At 40.9% G+C, this 14,853-nt stretch overlaps 1 protein-coding gene across 7 annotated transcripts in view; it reads left to right on the top strand.

Moving 5' to 3' along the window:
* Nucleotides 1-13,375, top strand: part of RAPGEF6 (Rap guanine nucleotide exchange factor 6) — a 139,235-nt gene extending 125,860 nt beyond the window's left edge. For 6 of the 7 annotated variants that reach the window (XM_081185473.1, XM_081185474.1, XM_081185475.1 and 3 more), the window contains 2 exons: nt 5,396-5,707; nt 7,852-13,375. In XM_081185473.1, coding sequence (XP_081041599.1) covers nt 5,396-5,707; nt 7,852-7,877 — 338 coding nt within the window. In that variant the 3' untranslated portion in view covers nt 7,878-13,375. The remainder of the gene's footprint in view (nt 1-5,395; nt 5,708-7,851) is intronic. The other variant, XM_081185477.1, reaches the window with a different exon arrangement.
* The last annotated feature ends 1,478 nt before the right edge of the window (nt 13,376-14,853 follow it).

The raw sequence follows: 14,853 nt of genomic DNA, 5'->3' as shown, positions 1-14,853 counted from the left end.
CCAACAGAGGCTTCTGCTGGTGGAAGCAAGGAAGGAAATAAATTTTTGCCAGTTCCTCTTTACCTATACAGCTCCCAGTGACACCTCCAGAGGGTCTCCTAATCACTTGGAGTATATTATCTTAGGGCACTGGGGAATAATAATAATAATAATAATAATAATAATAATAATAATAATAATAATAATTATTATTATTATTATTATTATTATTATTATTTTATTATTATTATTATTATTTCTACCCTGCCCATTTGGCTGGGCTTTCCCAACCAGTCTGGGCAGCTTCCAACAAAAGATTAAAAATACATTAAAACATCAGTCATTAAAAACTTCCCTAAACAGGTGGAATTGTGAAAATTACCTTCCCCTTTCCCCCAGTAGGGGGATCCAAGTCTTTGAACACAGTTTCCTTTTCCTCAAAGTGCATTTGAAGCATATTTAACTGTAGGAACAATTAAATTCATGCCACTGTCAGCTTTTAGCCATTTTGATAAATCAAAATGGAATTAATGTCAACAAGGGGGAGCTGCTGCAAAATATTACAACTGTGCGGAGTGTTGCTGTTCAGTATGCCAACCAGCTGTGCATTCTTTTGGGATTCATAATTTCATTTTTCCACCCAGCCAGTTTCTTATTCAGCTCTCCCCCCCAAAAAACAGTCAACATTATGTAGCCTTGTTTAGTTTGTATCTGTCTGTCCATCTATCCATCCATACACACATTTCTGCAGGACTTGAGGTTCCCATATGCCTGCTAGCACATGGGTAGGCAAACTAAGGCCCAGGGGCCAGATCTGGCCCAATCGCCTTCTAAATCCGGCCTGCGGATGGTCCGGGAATCAGTGTGTTTTTACATGAGTAGAATGTGTGTTTTTATTTAAAATGCATCTCTGGGTTATTTGTGGGGCATAGGAATTCGTTCTCCCCCCACCCCAAAAATATAGTCCAGCCCCACACAAGGTCTGAGGGACAGTGGACCAGCCCCCTGCTGAAAAAGTTTGCTGACCCCTGTGCTAGCACCTTCCTCTTGTGTGTGCATGGTCCTCTTTTGGCTTACATAGGGCTCCACGCTCACCTCTGAACATTGGAAACAAAGGGAATGAGACTATCTGTGAAAGGTTTGTGACATGGCGCAAGCTGGAAGAGGAGAAGGAAAGAAAATGGCACGTCTGTAGACCAAAGAAAGGGAATTCACAATTTTCAAACTGAGAACCACCTCTCTAGTAGCTGGCCCATTTTGTCCTTTTGCCCCACGCCATTACAGTTTTAATTCACATTCTTATTAGTGCCAGTGTAAACAGGATTTCCACAGTTCAAAATTAAAGGAAAACTAACAAGATCAAAGCAGGAATAAGCAGTTTTGCAAAGAGGAATTGTCAGGAAGTTAAATGCCAGTGAAATCTAATTAACAAACCTTTTCCTAAGGGCATAGCTTTTTCATCAGAGGGTAATTGCGTCTCCTCAGATCACCCCCCAAAATTTGGGCTTGCATTACATTTCATCCTCTGCCTAGCTCTAAGGCAAAACCAACATTGCCGAATGAATGTTTGGGTGGGGCAGGGGTTACACACCCAGTCTATGTAAGCCCAGCATTCTCTACTCTGAGGAACGTCCTCTCATGTTCCTGTCTGTTCTTGCCACCTTGATCAGTCTTGGCATTTTGCCAGCTGTCTGCTTTTCCACAGACCTGACATGCAGACACCGCAGAATCACAGAATTGTAGGGCTGGAAGAGATCCTGGGGATCATCTAGTCCAACCCCCTGCAATACAGGAATTTCTTGCCCAACATGAGGCTCCAGCTCACAACCCTGAGATTAAGAGTCTCATGCTCTACCGACTGAGCTATTCAGTTTAAACCATCTTTATCTTTTATCAAAGGATATCCCCAAAGCCTGCTCCTTGTTTGATTTTGCCATTTATTTGCTAGCAACTAAAAGGGCATCACAACAAATGTCTGTAAATGATATTAGTTTATCAGTATATAATCTAGTTTTCACTTTTGCACTTGATTTATAGAAGCCAGCTGTTTTGGAATAGAAACTTAGAGGGGGGGAAAACCTGTTGCAAATTGTGTTCCTTGGCACTGTGAATAAACTTAATGTTGGAATTTGGCATAGTTTAGAACTGTCAGATGAGACTGGAAATGCATGACTTCAGCTGCCCTTTTTTGTTCCTTTCCAGTGCTTACATTGCCACTACTTCAAGGTTTCACACTAGCAAGTGGTAGGACTACAGCTCTGTACCAATCTGTCGATGGAGTGTAGTGAGCTAACCATTTAGAGTGGTCTAACAGTGGTAAACTACAGTGGTGCCTCGCAAGATGAAAAGAATCCGTTCTGTGATTCTCTTCGTCTAGCGGTTTTTTCGTCTTGTGAAGCAAGCCCATTGACAGATTAGCGCTATTAGCGGCTTTTAGCGGCTTTTAGCGGCTTATCTGCTGATCGGATCAGCTGATAAGCGGCTTAGCGGCTTAGAAAAAGGGGGGGGGGAGGAAAAAACCCCAGCAGGAACTCACAAGACATTGTCATCTTGCGAAGCAAGCCCATAGGAAATTCTTTTTGCGAAGCACCTCCAAAACGGAAAACTCTTTCGTCTAGCGAGTTTTCCGTCTTGCGAGGCATTCATCTTGCGGGGTACCACTGTATTGGAATATACCTTAGGAAATCTATGTAAGAGCTGTAGGTTTTGAATTGCAGAAAGGGCCTTCCAGTGGTATTACAGAACGAATGTAACACATAAAATTGCAACTTAAGAGTGTGTTGAGTTGATACATGCAGCTTCTTAACTGGCAGAGTCCCTCTTAAAAATATAAAGAGGTATAGAAATGAATTGAATAATAATAATAATAATATGTAACTTATTAGGATAACATTGACATTCCCGCGTTAACACCATTTGTCTGGCTTAGACTACCTTGGTTACCTACTTTAGGATAAAGAAAAGTCATATTTGAAGATGAGAATGGGGTAGTCTTAAGACAAGAGACAAAAGCTTCACAAACTAAAACTTACATAATTTTAGCAAAGGCGAATGTCAAGGTGAATTGTAGGTATTTTAATTACATTTATTGCCAAAAATGCTGGCAGTATGACATATACAATAATTGAAATTAATGCTGTAGAATTCTCTTATATATCTGTGGGTGCCGGAATATAAAAGGTTTTGAAAGTTATCGATCAGGAAATTTCACTCACATAGGAACAATGAAGTAAATTCTCAGGTTTGGAAATGTCAAGAATGTTTGTATTACAGATAAGTTACGTGTGTGTGTGTGTGTGTGTGTGTGTGTGTGTGTGTGTGTAAAGTGCTTTTTCTAGTACAGTGGTACCTCGGTTTTTGAACATAATCCATTCCAGAAGACTGTTCAACTCCCGAAATGTTTGAAAACTGAGGCACCAAGGGCTGGCTGCAATTGGAGAAAATTGGGAAAAAAAACCTCAGCGGAAGCCGTTCGACTTCCAAGACGCATTTGAAAACGGAAGCATTTCCTTCCAGGTTTCTGGCATTCGGCTTCTGAAACATTCGGCTTCTGAGACATTGGAAAACCGAGATACCGCAGATTTCAGATTGTTGTAATCAACTAGCCTAGGATTACAAAAAAATAAATAAAATAAATACCCCGTCTCTAATCCAGTAGTGGACCATGAATTTGAGGTGTCGAAAGATTGGGGGTTGTTTTTTTTTTGGTTCTTTACTAAAAGATCTGCATATTAAAATATTCTGCACAGTTCATAATTAGTTACATTTTTATAAGTACCGTAAATAATTATGTGTCTTTAGAACACTTGTATACTTCTACACCAACAGCTATTGGGCCAAGAACCAAGGTAACTTTTGTTTCCTGAAGCCAATATAGCTGCTACCTCTGCCCTGTTAATGGATCCTATTATTACAAAGAATGCATTTAGGAATGTGATGCTTAAATAAAGAGGTTATACTCTTATCTTAATTGCTAGGAGTGTAATATAACCCTTTTTGAAAGAGGATTGGGCAGTATCCAACTAACTTGTTCCATCAGCACAAGGAATTTTGCTTTTGCAACAGATCTCCCTCCCTCCCCACTTTCCTCTCCCCATGTGCCCTCTAAATTTGTTCTGGGTTTTTCTCTCCAGAGCGGATTTGGGGAGGATGTGGGACTATTAGAGAGGGTAAGTTTTGTTGCATAAGGAAAAATCCTAGTACCAATAGAAGAAGCTTGTTGGATACTGCCCATTGTCTCCAAGCCAGATTTTCACAACTGAAATAAATTATTCCACCTAATATAAATAGAATTAAGAATGGCACCAGAGCTCATGAATAGCATAGCTGTAAGGTCACGCAGGGGTCAGCAAACTTTTTCAGCAGGGGGCCAGTCCACTGTCCCCCAGACCTTGTGGGGGGCTGGACTATATTTTGAAGAAGAAAAAGGAACAAATTCCTATGCCCCACAAATAACCTAGAGATGCATTTTAAATAAAAGGGCACATTCTGCTCATGTGAAAACACGCTGATTCCCGGACTGTCCGGGGGCCGGATTTAGAAGGCGATTGGGCCGGCTCTGGCTCCCAAGCCTTAGTTTGCCTACCCATGGGTTAGGGAATTTTTAAAGAATAGCCCCAATGCAAAGGGTTTGGTGGATGGCACCTTGTCATTATTTTAGAGGAACATTTCCAAGAATATAGCTGGGGGAAAAATCAGGAACGTGAGAGATTAAAAATTAATTTTACATGTTTTAGCTAGAGAGTTGGTCCAACTGCTGTCAAAAGATGTTCTAGCAAAGTAGATTTGGAAAGCTGGGGACATTGTATACGGCATGGCTATGGTCAAAGAAGGCAAATTAATCACATGGCTGTTAGAGATAACTTCCAGAAGCAACTAAACAGACTTATTTCGTGCAAACATCTTATCAAAACCTCTATTTTCACATATCACTGTATATGAATTCTTTGCTGGTCCTGCTAAAATTCTTTGGACTTGGTTTTTTCTTTTTTCTTTCTGTTTTCAAAATGCAGCTATTCCCTGCCCCCTCCACCTCATTTTAGGGATATTTGATTTTCGCACTTGAGTTTGTGGAGGCTACAAGATAAAATGTATTAATTGAAGTGCAGGTTTATAACAGTTGCCTATTTGCTGTCTGCCTGTTTGCCAACCGTTGAGATCAGGGAGCCTTTAAGGACCGCTTCAGCTCCTTGAATTTAGGAATCTTGCCTCTTTATACTGTGAATTTTTTCAGTACGTAATGTTTAAAATCCTGCCGGTGGCCTTTTATAACAATCAATTCTTTCATTTACTTTTTTTTGTTATCAGTTTTCAGTTTAGCCATTGTAACATTTCACTGTTTTTTTTAAAAGAAATGCTTTTCCCCTTCTCATTTGTTTTCTCCATTAACATTTCCATTGCTTATTTCTTGTGCCAGTGTACTGTGTCACCTCACCTAAGGAAGACAATAGGTATAGGGAGCCACCGCCCACCCCGCCAGGATATATGGGGATTTCCTTAGCGGACTTAAAGGAAGGATCACCTCACCACCCACACCTAAAACCTCCAGACTATAGTGTGGCGGTGCAGAGGTCAAAGATGCTGCATAGCACGCTCTCTAGGCTCTCCTCCGCTCCTCTGAGTAGCGAACCAGTGGCTTGTTTTCCAAAGAAGATGCCTCAGTTGCATGGCCGACAGCCGTCCCATCCTAAGCTAGCAGATATGACTGACGCAAATAGTGAAGAGGATGGTATGTTGAAGATCTAATTTGACAGCTATTGAGTAAATTGGTGTGTGATTTGTAAGTGTGGCCAATGCACGAATTGTCTGACCTCACAAGGATCACCTTGAGTGTGCTTCAGTGATTCCCCCCCCCCCCCGCTTCTAAATCAATTGCACACGCTTTACAAGTGCGTACTGTGAAATGAACAACCCTTAAAAAAATCCAGCACATTAATCACTGTGTTCATGATTAACCAGCATGTGTCCAACAAATGCAAGTATAAAGCCAGGTGCACAGAGTGGTCCACAGTTCTTGTCCCTGAAAGGCAGATGAAACTCTCCCAAAGAGCCTATAATATATATATATATTTTGTACGTAACAGAAAGATGCTTCAGAAATAAACCAAACTAGGTCTACGAAACTGCTAGTGCATACAAGCAACTTCTGTCTCGGTTAGGGGGGGAAACAGATGGGCCCCTGCCACATGGTGGCCATCTGTAAGCTCCTGTCATGTAGTAAGCTGGGCATTTCCTCCTGTACAGCTCTGTGGGGCTATAAGGCTGAGTGTCCCAGATATCCAGAATCAAGATATTACTGGCTGCCCAGGCAGCTGGAGCTGTAACGAAGTGCAGTTTAAAGTCGTGGCTGCACATTAAATGGCCATTAGTTTCCACCCTTACGTTTTTGAAGGGAATGCTATCAGACTGAAAACAGCTGAGACTTTAAATTGTAGTTTCAATTATTTACAAGCAAGAGTTGCAAACCTCACGAAATTGCTTAGTGGGCACAATCGAGCCCAGAGGGACCCACTAATTGGACCACGCTGGTACTTTGCACTTGACCCCTTTCCCAACCTTTTTACACCTCAACAATCATCTCCTAAAGGGCTTAATTCCCCAAATCATGAAGATTTAAAAGGGGTATAAAGTGAAGGTTTTGCTTGCCCCCCCCCCCCACTTTACCTAATGAAAACAGGCAACTTTGATTTTGCAATTTATTCCATTTGTTGTCCACTTTCTGTTGTCCACCACTCTTGGTTGTTTGGCACAATCGCCTCCCCCATTTTTAATTGAATGCATGAATTGAAATTCCTCTTTGAGTGTGCTTTTACAAAATTAGGAATTTGGCACAAATTTTGCCTGACATGCTCCCTTGAGTTGAGAAAGCTCTTAGTTGTGCTATACGCACAGTGCTGTGTTTCAGAAGAAGGGGAATGATGGTGGGTGAAAGGAAGGAAATGTATGTGTATATACATAGCAGTGTGGGATCATGTTCCTAATCTCTCGGATACTAAAGCGCTCTAAAAATAGCACATTACGATGCATTCCCCAGCTTCAAATTCAAAATAATCCATTATTTTATTTTTGTATTATAATTTTATCCCGCCCGTATAGTTCTTTCCCCATCCAGGTGAGCCAGATGAGGCTCAGAGTGAGGGTGCATCAGTGACTGATGGGAAATTTGGATCCAGTCATCACTGCACCATGCTGTACCTCATTAAATGAGTCCCAGTCAACTGACCCCTTCCAAACTTTGGCTGAGATCAAAATACCTATGTTAGATGTACCCATGACTTGGGCATATGCAATGGGATTTTTAACTTTATGTTGAAACTCCCCATATTGGTCATTGTTTCCACCATATGAAGTGCCCAGTTTCCAGACGTCTTTTGAATTTGTATTATGATTGAAAGCATCCCATGCACACATTCTGTTGCTTGAGAACACACACACACAAAAGAGTTTTGTGTGTGTGCTCAAGCAGTAGCATGTGTGCCTTGTAGCTTATCTGAAGAGTATATAGTAAAGGAAGCTACTGGGGGGAAGAAGGCTGATAAGCAGTGATGTTTCCATAGGTCTAGCATACGCAGCTTCCCAAATCCTTTTAGGAAAAAAAATAAAATCACTGCATGACAGAAAGGACATGTAATATTTTGCTTAAGCTGACAGCATGTTTCTTTTCATTTTTGTTCACATGATCAAAAGCATTAAGGATGGCTGCAAGGGAGGATTTTGAGTGCTTTGAAAATGCATGCCACTCATTTGATTTTGAGTCGGGGAAATCCGGTGGGGAGCAGCTTTCACGTCCAGAGTGGGTGTGGTCAGTGTATTGACTAAATGTGTTGCATGTTTATGGAACAGATGGTTTACTGTGTTTCTCTTGCTTCACAGAAGATGAACAAGTTTCAGCAGTCTAGCCTTTGCGCTGCCTGTGAAAATTGCCCCAAGTCACAGAAACATTGGAAGAAGGAATTGTACAATATTGTTAGCTGTAGCTGACAGCTTGCTGCTATTGACTTCAAATGTTGCATTTGCTTGTCTTCTGAATAATATGACGGACCTAATCTGGATCCTAATTTTGAACTTCTTTTGCTTCACTGCAATCAGCTTCACAGCCTAAGAAAACTATTTATATCTTGAGAGAGACAGACAACAATTTCCAAGGAATACTGACCCTGAATTGCAGAAAGCAGAATCCAGAAGGACCTCCCTTTTAAAGAAGTGGGGCCAACTTGGAAACATTCTTCTGCAGGAAACCTGTAGACACTTTTGGTAGACTTTGCTCAGATATTTTCTTTGTGACCATTACGGCTCTCAATTGAAGAATGTTATTTTACGTGCTTACGGAACTGCAACACTTCAGCGAAACCAAGGATACATCTGCAGCAATCTGAAGAGTAATTTATTAATTTGGAGTTTATAATAAGGCTTTGGTTTCTTTGTTTGTTTATATGTGTATTAGAATGCTCTGGTTGGCTAATGTGAATGCTTTTACAAAGAAAATAAGGTAACAAATTATCTTGGTGTTAATGACATGTTTAATGCTAGCAAAACACCGTGGATTTCTGAGGAACTGGATGTCATGAGTGCAGCTAGAGGTTTACACACATTGCCACATAAACCTCTCTTGTAAAATGCCAAGCCCTGACGTGTGTATTGAGTGTGCTTTAATGTGCATAGTGTAGTGGAACACTGCCATCTGTTGGTCCTGTATTTTAAAACCGGTGAAGTACATGTGACCGCCGTCCTTTCAGCTATCAAATGAACAAGGAAGTACCTGCAGTTCTTTTCTTTCCCGCATTCCATTTCTTGCCCTTCCGTCAAATTCTATCATGCTGTGTGTGTTACGTTGTATTTACAGCGCAATCTCCTGTGAACCCGTCCAGTGCAAGTTCCCTTGCAACAAATGGAAGAAGCTGCCAGGTCCTGAACTTTTGAGCTGCATCCAGTTTGCACTGGAGAAGTGCCCGTCAAGTGATGCTCAGCTTGAGGTGTTCAAAACTTACAAGGAAAACCTTGGAAATTGGAACGGAACGTTAGGTTTTTGTTCTTCTCCTTAAAAAAACAAAGCTATATATGCACAATGCTGTGCTTGATTCTCAGGCCTCAGATTTACCTGGAAGCATCCCCCCCCCCCCCAGTTCCAGAGTTGAAAACTGGATGCAGTTACTTGCTCTGTAGCTGCTGTAACACACTCTCCACTAGAGTGAACTCATATGATCCTGGCTGAGCCTTCATATCTGGAAACGACTTTGAGGCTAAACCCCAGTGAGGCTTGCCTCCGGTTAAGCTCTGCACTTGAACTGTCAGCTTCCTTGCAACCACAATGTCTTAGAGAAAAACACAAAAGAGGGAAGGTGTTTAGAATTTCAGTCTTCGGGAACAAAAACTCAGCACAAAATGTGTGGCCATCAATAACTTTGAATATTTGCACTGCAGACTACTGTATGCTTATCTTTCTGTCTTTGTGGCCAGGACTAAATTTAGTGTGTTTCAGCGTCCAGATTATTCCATATTCTACATCCTCACCCCACTTTGAATACTTGAGGTATAGGGTCTTTACAAACGAGATAACCCACTCTTAGAGCGAACCTGTAAAGTGTAGCCTTTAATTTATTACCATCCATGGGAGTCCATAAATACTGCTCACTAATCTCCAATGCTGAGCACATTTGTGGGTGTTTAGAATGAGAAACAGCTGGGGACTCGTGCCTTCAGTTGCTCTGGGATATGGAGGCACTTGGAAGCAGCTGGACTCTTTAACTCTCAAGTGTCTCAGAAACCTACTGTGACTGCAGGATCAAGCCCTTCCCCTTGTCCAAGGCTTCGGTGCAGGGCTACAAAGATGCTCAGTGACTTTGAAGCACTTCTGAAACCCAGGGCAACTGCAGGCACATCATCCCATCCTTTTACGGACCCTGAAAGCAGTTCTATTGTTGGGCTTTGGAGGTGCTCTGATGACCCAAGTTAGGGGAGGAGCAGGGTTGTTTATGACCAAATCTTTGGAATTGTTATCAAGGCACCATCCTCCAAAACATGCGGACATCTGGCCGTATTAAATATAGTCTGCATGTGTGTGTGTGTAGAAAGATATATCTATCTATCTAAGTACATGCATATGTAGAATACACACACCAGCTAAGGAACAAAGTAAGTCACTGTTTACAGTTAGGCTAAGCTGAGGTTGCAGCTTTGCTTTACTTAGCCAACCAGAGTACATGGAGAAGAACTGGAGTTCCCTGCATTTATTTTCTTCCTCTAGCAATTACCCAGTCAAAGATTATAAATGGATGTATATTTCAGGTTTACCTGTAAATCCTATTACCTTAAATGTTTACAATCCAAGCTAGAAGGAAGATGTTTGTCAATTTTAAAGGTGCCTCAGAGTAACTTATTTTTTTACTGTTCAAGTTGTACTGAGCTTTCACGTTTTCTTTTGAGTCTGAGGCAGATGCAGAATCCAAACACATGTACCAAAAAAACAAAATGTAACTCCCTAAGCCTTCTATATGCATGAGCCATACTGACTTAGGGCAGTGCTAGTGAACCGGAGGGCGTTTGGACAAACCTATGCCATTTCTGGCAGCCCGCTGAGGTATTCCGTTGATGCCTTGTAACATGGAATTACAAACCAGAAAATAATAGAAGGAGATGGAGAGGCTCTCTGATTCATCATTTAGTTGGCTAATCACATGTTAATACTATAGCCTTAAGTATCTGAGAAAAGTAGCTGCGCAATCAGTCTGCTCTCTTTTCTTTGCCTCCAGGGCCTTAATGGGAGCGATCAACTTGTATGGGCCTTAATGAAATAATATCAAAACCTGACTCAAGTTGGCAGCCGTGATTTCTGCATATACGGCAATGTCGCAGGCACAGACCAACCCACAGTGACATTTTCTAGCACAAACCCCACTAGGAATTCCACATTATTGCAACTTCATCTGTTGAGTGAGACTTGTTTAAGATATCGTCTTGGTGGAAAGTGAACTGTACATTGGCCACAATCCATGAGTGCCATAGCAGAGGCGGGGAAAAAGCACCTGCGCAGCTAAATAACGGCGTTGGATCCAGATTAAGCCATTCTTTAGTCCTGCGGTGGGGAGCCTTATAGCTCTCCTGATAATGAACTGCAGTTCCCACTAACCTCAGCCAGCATGGCTTGTGGTCATAGGAGTTGCATTCTAGTGACTTTGGGAGGACCCTAGCTTTCCCCAAGCCTGCTTAAGTCCCCTTAGGCATGATTAACTTAGTCTGGATCCAACCCACGGTGAAGTTTTTACGGTGAGTTTCACCCCCTAGAATGAGCAAGCTGCTATTCTGTTTAAGACTTTAAGACTTCTGGTTTCCTGTTCAGCCAGCAGACCGCAGTGAAGAACCTCAATGCCTCTAGCTCTGCATAACATGCATAAAGTGCTAAGGATGCAACTATACTTGCCATTAAAAAGTTTGCAGACCTCAAGCCTTAGCTTCAGTTTTCATCTTAAGTATCAAGTGGTGCATAAGTGCTAACATAACTGCAAAAGTAATAGGGAATACTGATGTTTTGGGGCCAATAATATAATTTCTCAGTAACCTCAAATACTGTTTTAGCTTGCAGGAACAAAACTAAAGGATTAAGGCCTTCTCGCTTGAGGGTAATCCTCCATTTGATAATCCTGATACTCCTTTCATTTACATTATTGACAAATCTCAAGGTCTGCTCACCTTGTCTGAAGATCATCGAACCAGCCATTTGATAACAATCACCCTCTTAAATTTGGTTTTTCCATATCTACAGCATCAGTAATACTCTTTTTTTAAAAAAAGTACATTGGTGTTCAAGCCACTGCACATCTTGTTAATCATGTTGTCCTATAGAGCCCATATAGTGTAAATATGCTCTGGGTAAATGAACTCTTTTGACTGCTTCCGATTTGCACAGTGTGAATTGCCTCAGTCTGTCCTTGCTCTGATCTTCATTTGTTTGTTTGCTTCCCGCCCCCCTTTTAATCAGCTGGTCACATTGATCAGGGACACTAGCCAAAATGGGTGGATACAAAGAGACAGAATCACCTTTTTTAACCAGTTCACATGAAAACTTTTCTTAATCCTATTCTATGCTGTTTACATGACTTTAATTCTTAATGTTTATGAGTACATTGTTGGCATGTTCTGTGCTTTTGTCCCTTGCTATATAATTTCTAAGATCATGTGTTTGAAATGGCTGCCTCTTCTCTGCACATAGCCTTTATTATTGTTTTTTTACAATATATTGTGAGGAAATGTGTCTCAAACCAAACAGGATATGCCCTTTAAAGCAGGAAAGTTTGGAAATCTGAAACATGGAACCAATGTCAACTTTTGCCTCCATGTGGTGACATGGGTAAGAAGGAGGGGAAAAGTCCTCCTCACGTGTAAGTAGACCAGTGAACTGTACATCATTTTAAGCTTGCCCGTTGAGTGCTATTTGATGCTGGGCTTATAATGTTGATGAACTACATTGTGGAAATGTGCATAATATTGGGGTAGAAAAAGTGTACTAGATGTACTGATGTTTTCCAGTTTTGTAATTTTGAAGGTGCCCATGTATTTATATGCACTCTGCTTACCCTGAGACACAGTGTCAACCTAAGGTAAACTAAAACATTGTGTTCTCACCTGAAGAGTCATTCTTTCTATGCTAAAGATGAGAGGACTTTGCACAGACACTAGTAGAGGTGGTGTTTACTTAGGCTTTTGAAATCACTTCTTAGGGCCTGATCCTACTGTGATTTGAAGTAAGAGGTGATCTGCTCCTCTTTATTAGCTTCTCTGAGGAGGTAAAACCAGGACAAAAAGAAACCTGACCCATTCAGCCATTCACTTATCAGCAACAGCACAGTTACCGGTAAGTCCCATATAATTGGCATTATATTAAATGTAATTTTAAAGAGGATATTACTTGCCTTCAAAGCTGATTGGGAAAATAGGGGTGATCCCTTGTTGACGAAAGCTTTTTAAATGCCAACAATATAAAAATCAAGTAGGAAACAAATTTGGCTCTGGTTCACCTCTCTTTTTTGTCATTGTCTTGTCTTTTAATTTTTATATATATATACATGGAATGCAGTTTAGCTTGGTATTAATGACTTTTTGCATATGTGAGCATATGGGCAAAAACTGCACAGTTGTAATGGTATTCTGATAGCAATTGTAAAACTGCACAAGTCAGTGATTGTAAAGTATTCTGTAACAAGCAATGTTTGTCTTCTATTTTTTGATACCTCTTACACTTATGTCTTTTAGAAAGACAGTGCCTCTGTATGCTTTTTTTGTATTTTTACCGAGTGATTGTAAATATTTGTTATATTTTTGGTTAAGAGAATGTTTAAAAGTACTGTTTAATATCCAATCTACTAATGTTGTTGGAATCAATAAACGACTTACTTAATATGGATTATTGTGAATGGTTTCCTTCTATCTTCATATTCGCACTCACCCCAGGACTTATCCACTCACTTGGGAAACTGTGTCCAGCCTACTTCTGATACTGGGGTCTTTATAGAGGAAATCTTTCTTTTTGTTGTTTTTGCAGGCACTTAATACAGTGGGTGGAGAACTTCCAGATGTTGCTGCAATACAGTTCCAACTTGACCATTGGCCAAACTGGCTGGGGCTGATGGGATTTGGAGTCCATCATCATCTGGAGGGCCATGGGTTCCCTACCCTTAATATTGTGCAATTGCTTCCTCTAGTCCAGACGGTCTTGGGCATATTTAATTTCATTGCAAGCAATAACTTGGGTGCAAAGGTAGTGGAAAACACTATGTACAGAAGGGCTATCTTTTTCTTTCCCTAGCAGAGGTGTGCTACATGAGAAAAGTGACCCTGGATCTAGAGAAGGCTTTTCACAAGCTCCTTATTCAAAACCTTTTCATAGTCCATTTGAGCTTGTATTCTACAGCTTTTCTTTTCTGGCATGTTTCTCAAACTGTATCACAACCCCCCCCCACCCCAATATCATGCAGCGATAGGAGAAGTATTCTGGGTAAGAGTTCACAGAACAGCACTAATATATTTTCTCCTTCCACCCTGTTGGTTTGGGCCAGCGCAATGAGTTTAAGCTGGCGCACCTGTGCCAAATTGTGATTATAGAGAGCAACCCTGTGCATCTTTACTGGCACTGAAGTCCCACTGCATTCAGTAGAGCGTAGTCAGGTAAGTGTGTTGAATCACAGCCTTCTTTAAAGGGGCCTACTTTAATATTAACAAACAAATAAGGATATTTTGATCATTCAACACCATCAGCCTGAAGCAATTACTTTAACCACAAGTAGTCACTTATCTGTGCAATATTTACTTCAAGCTACTGTTGTTTTGAGTGCTTGTTGACTCATTAACTTTTTTATTTTTATTTTTAAAAAAATATTTCTATCATTTTGTTTGTAACCTGAAGTTTCCAGATTTGGTATGCTGAAATGGAAGATTTGGACTAGAAAACATTTATAACTGTGCATTGAGCACAGTTATAACTACACCCTTCTGTGGTTAAAACCGATAGCAAAGAGCACACAATGTGTGCCAATTTATAAAATCTAAGATACAAAATTATTTGCTGCTGCAATATTTATACACCACCAGAGGGCAGCATGGCACGTCTTTTTCTCCACTCACTAATCAAGGCTGTAGCAAGAATGGCAGTAGCATGAACGGTCAATATGTTTTAGACAAGTACTTGTCAAAACATAACCTTATCCCTGAACTAGCTACAAGAATACACTGCAGCCTTCTGCATCTGACAAGATTCCTAGCCTTAGCCCCTGATTCAATAGGCGAGAATTTGGAGCATCTGTTGTACATAACAAAACAAGGAATAGGCCTGAGCTAAAATGGCCCCACATTTTGCCACCCTATTAGCGGGTGGAGATTTTGACA

Source organism: Podarcis bocagei, assembly GCF_964188305.1.
Source record: "Podarcis bocagei genome assembly, chromosome: 2".
In the NCBI taxonomy this organism is placed as follows: Eukaryota; Metazoa; Chordata; class Lepidosauria; order Squamata; family Lacertidae; genus Podarcis; species Podarcis bocagei.
This window is presented reverse-complemented; position numbering and strand designations above follow the sequence as displayed.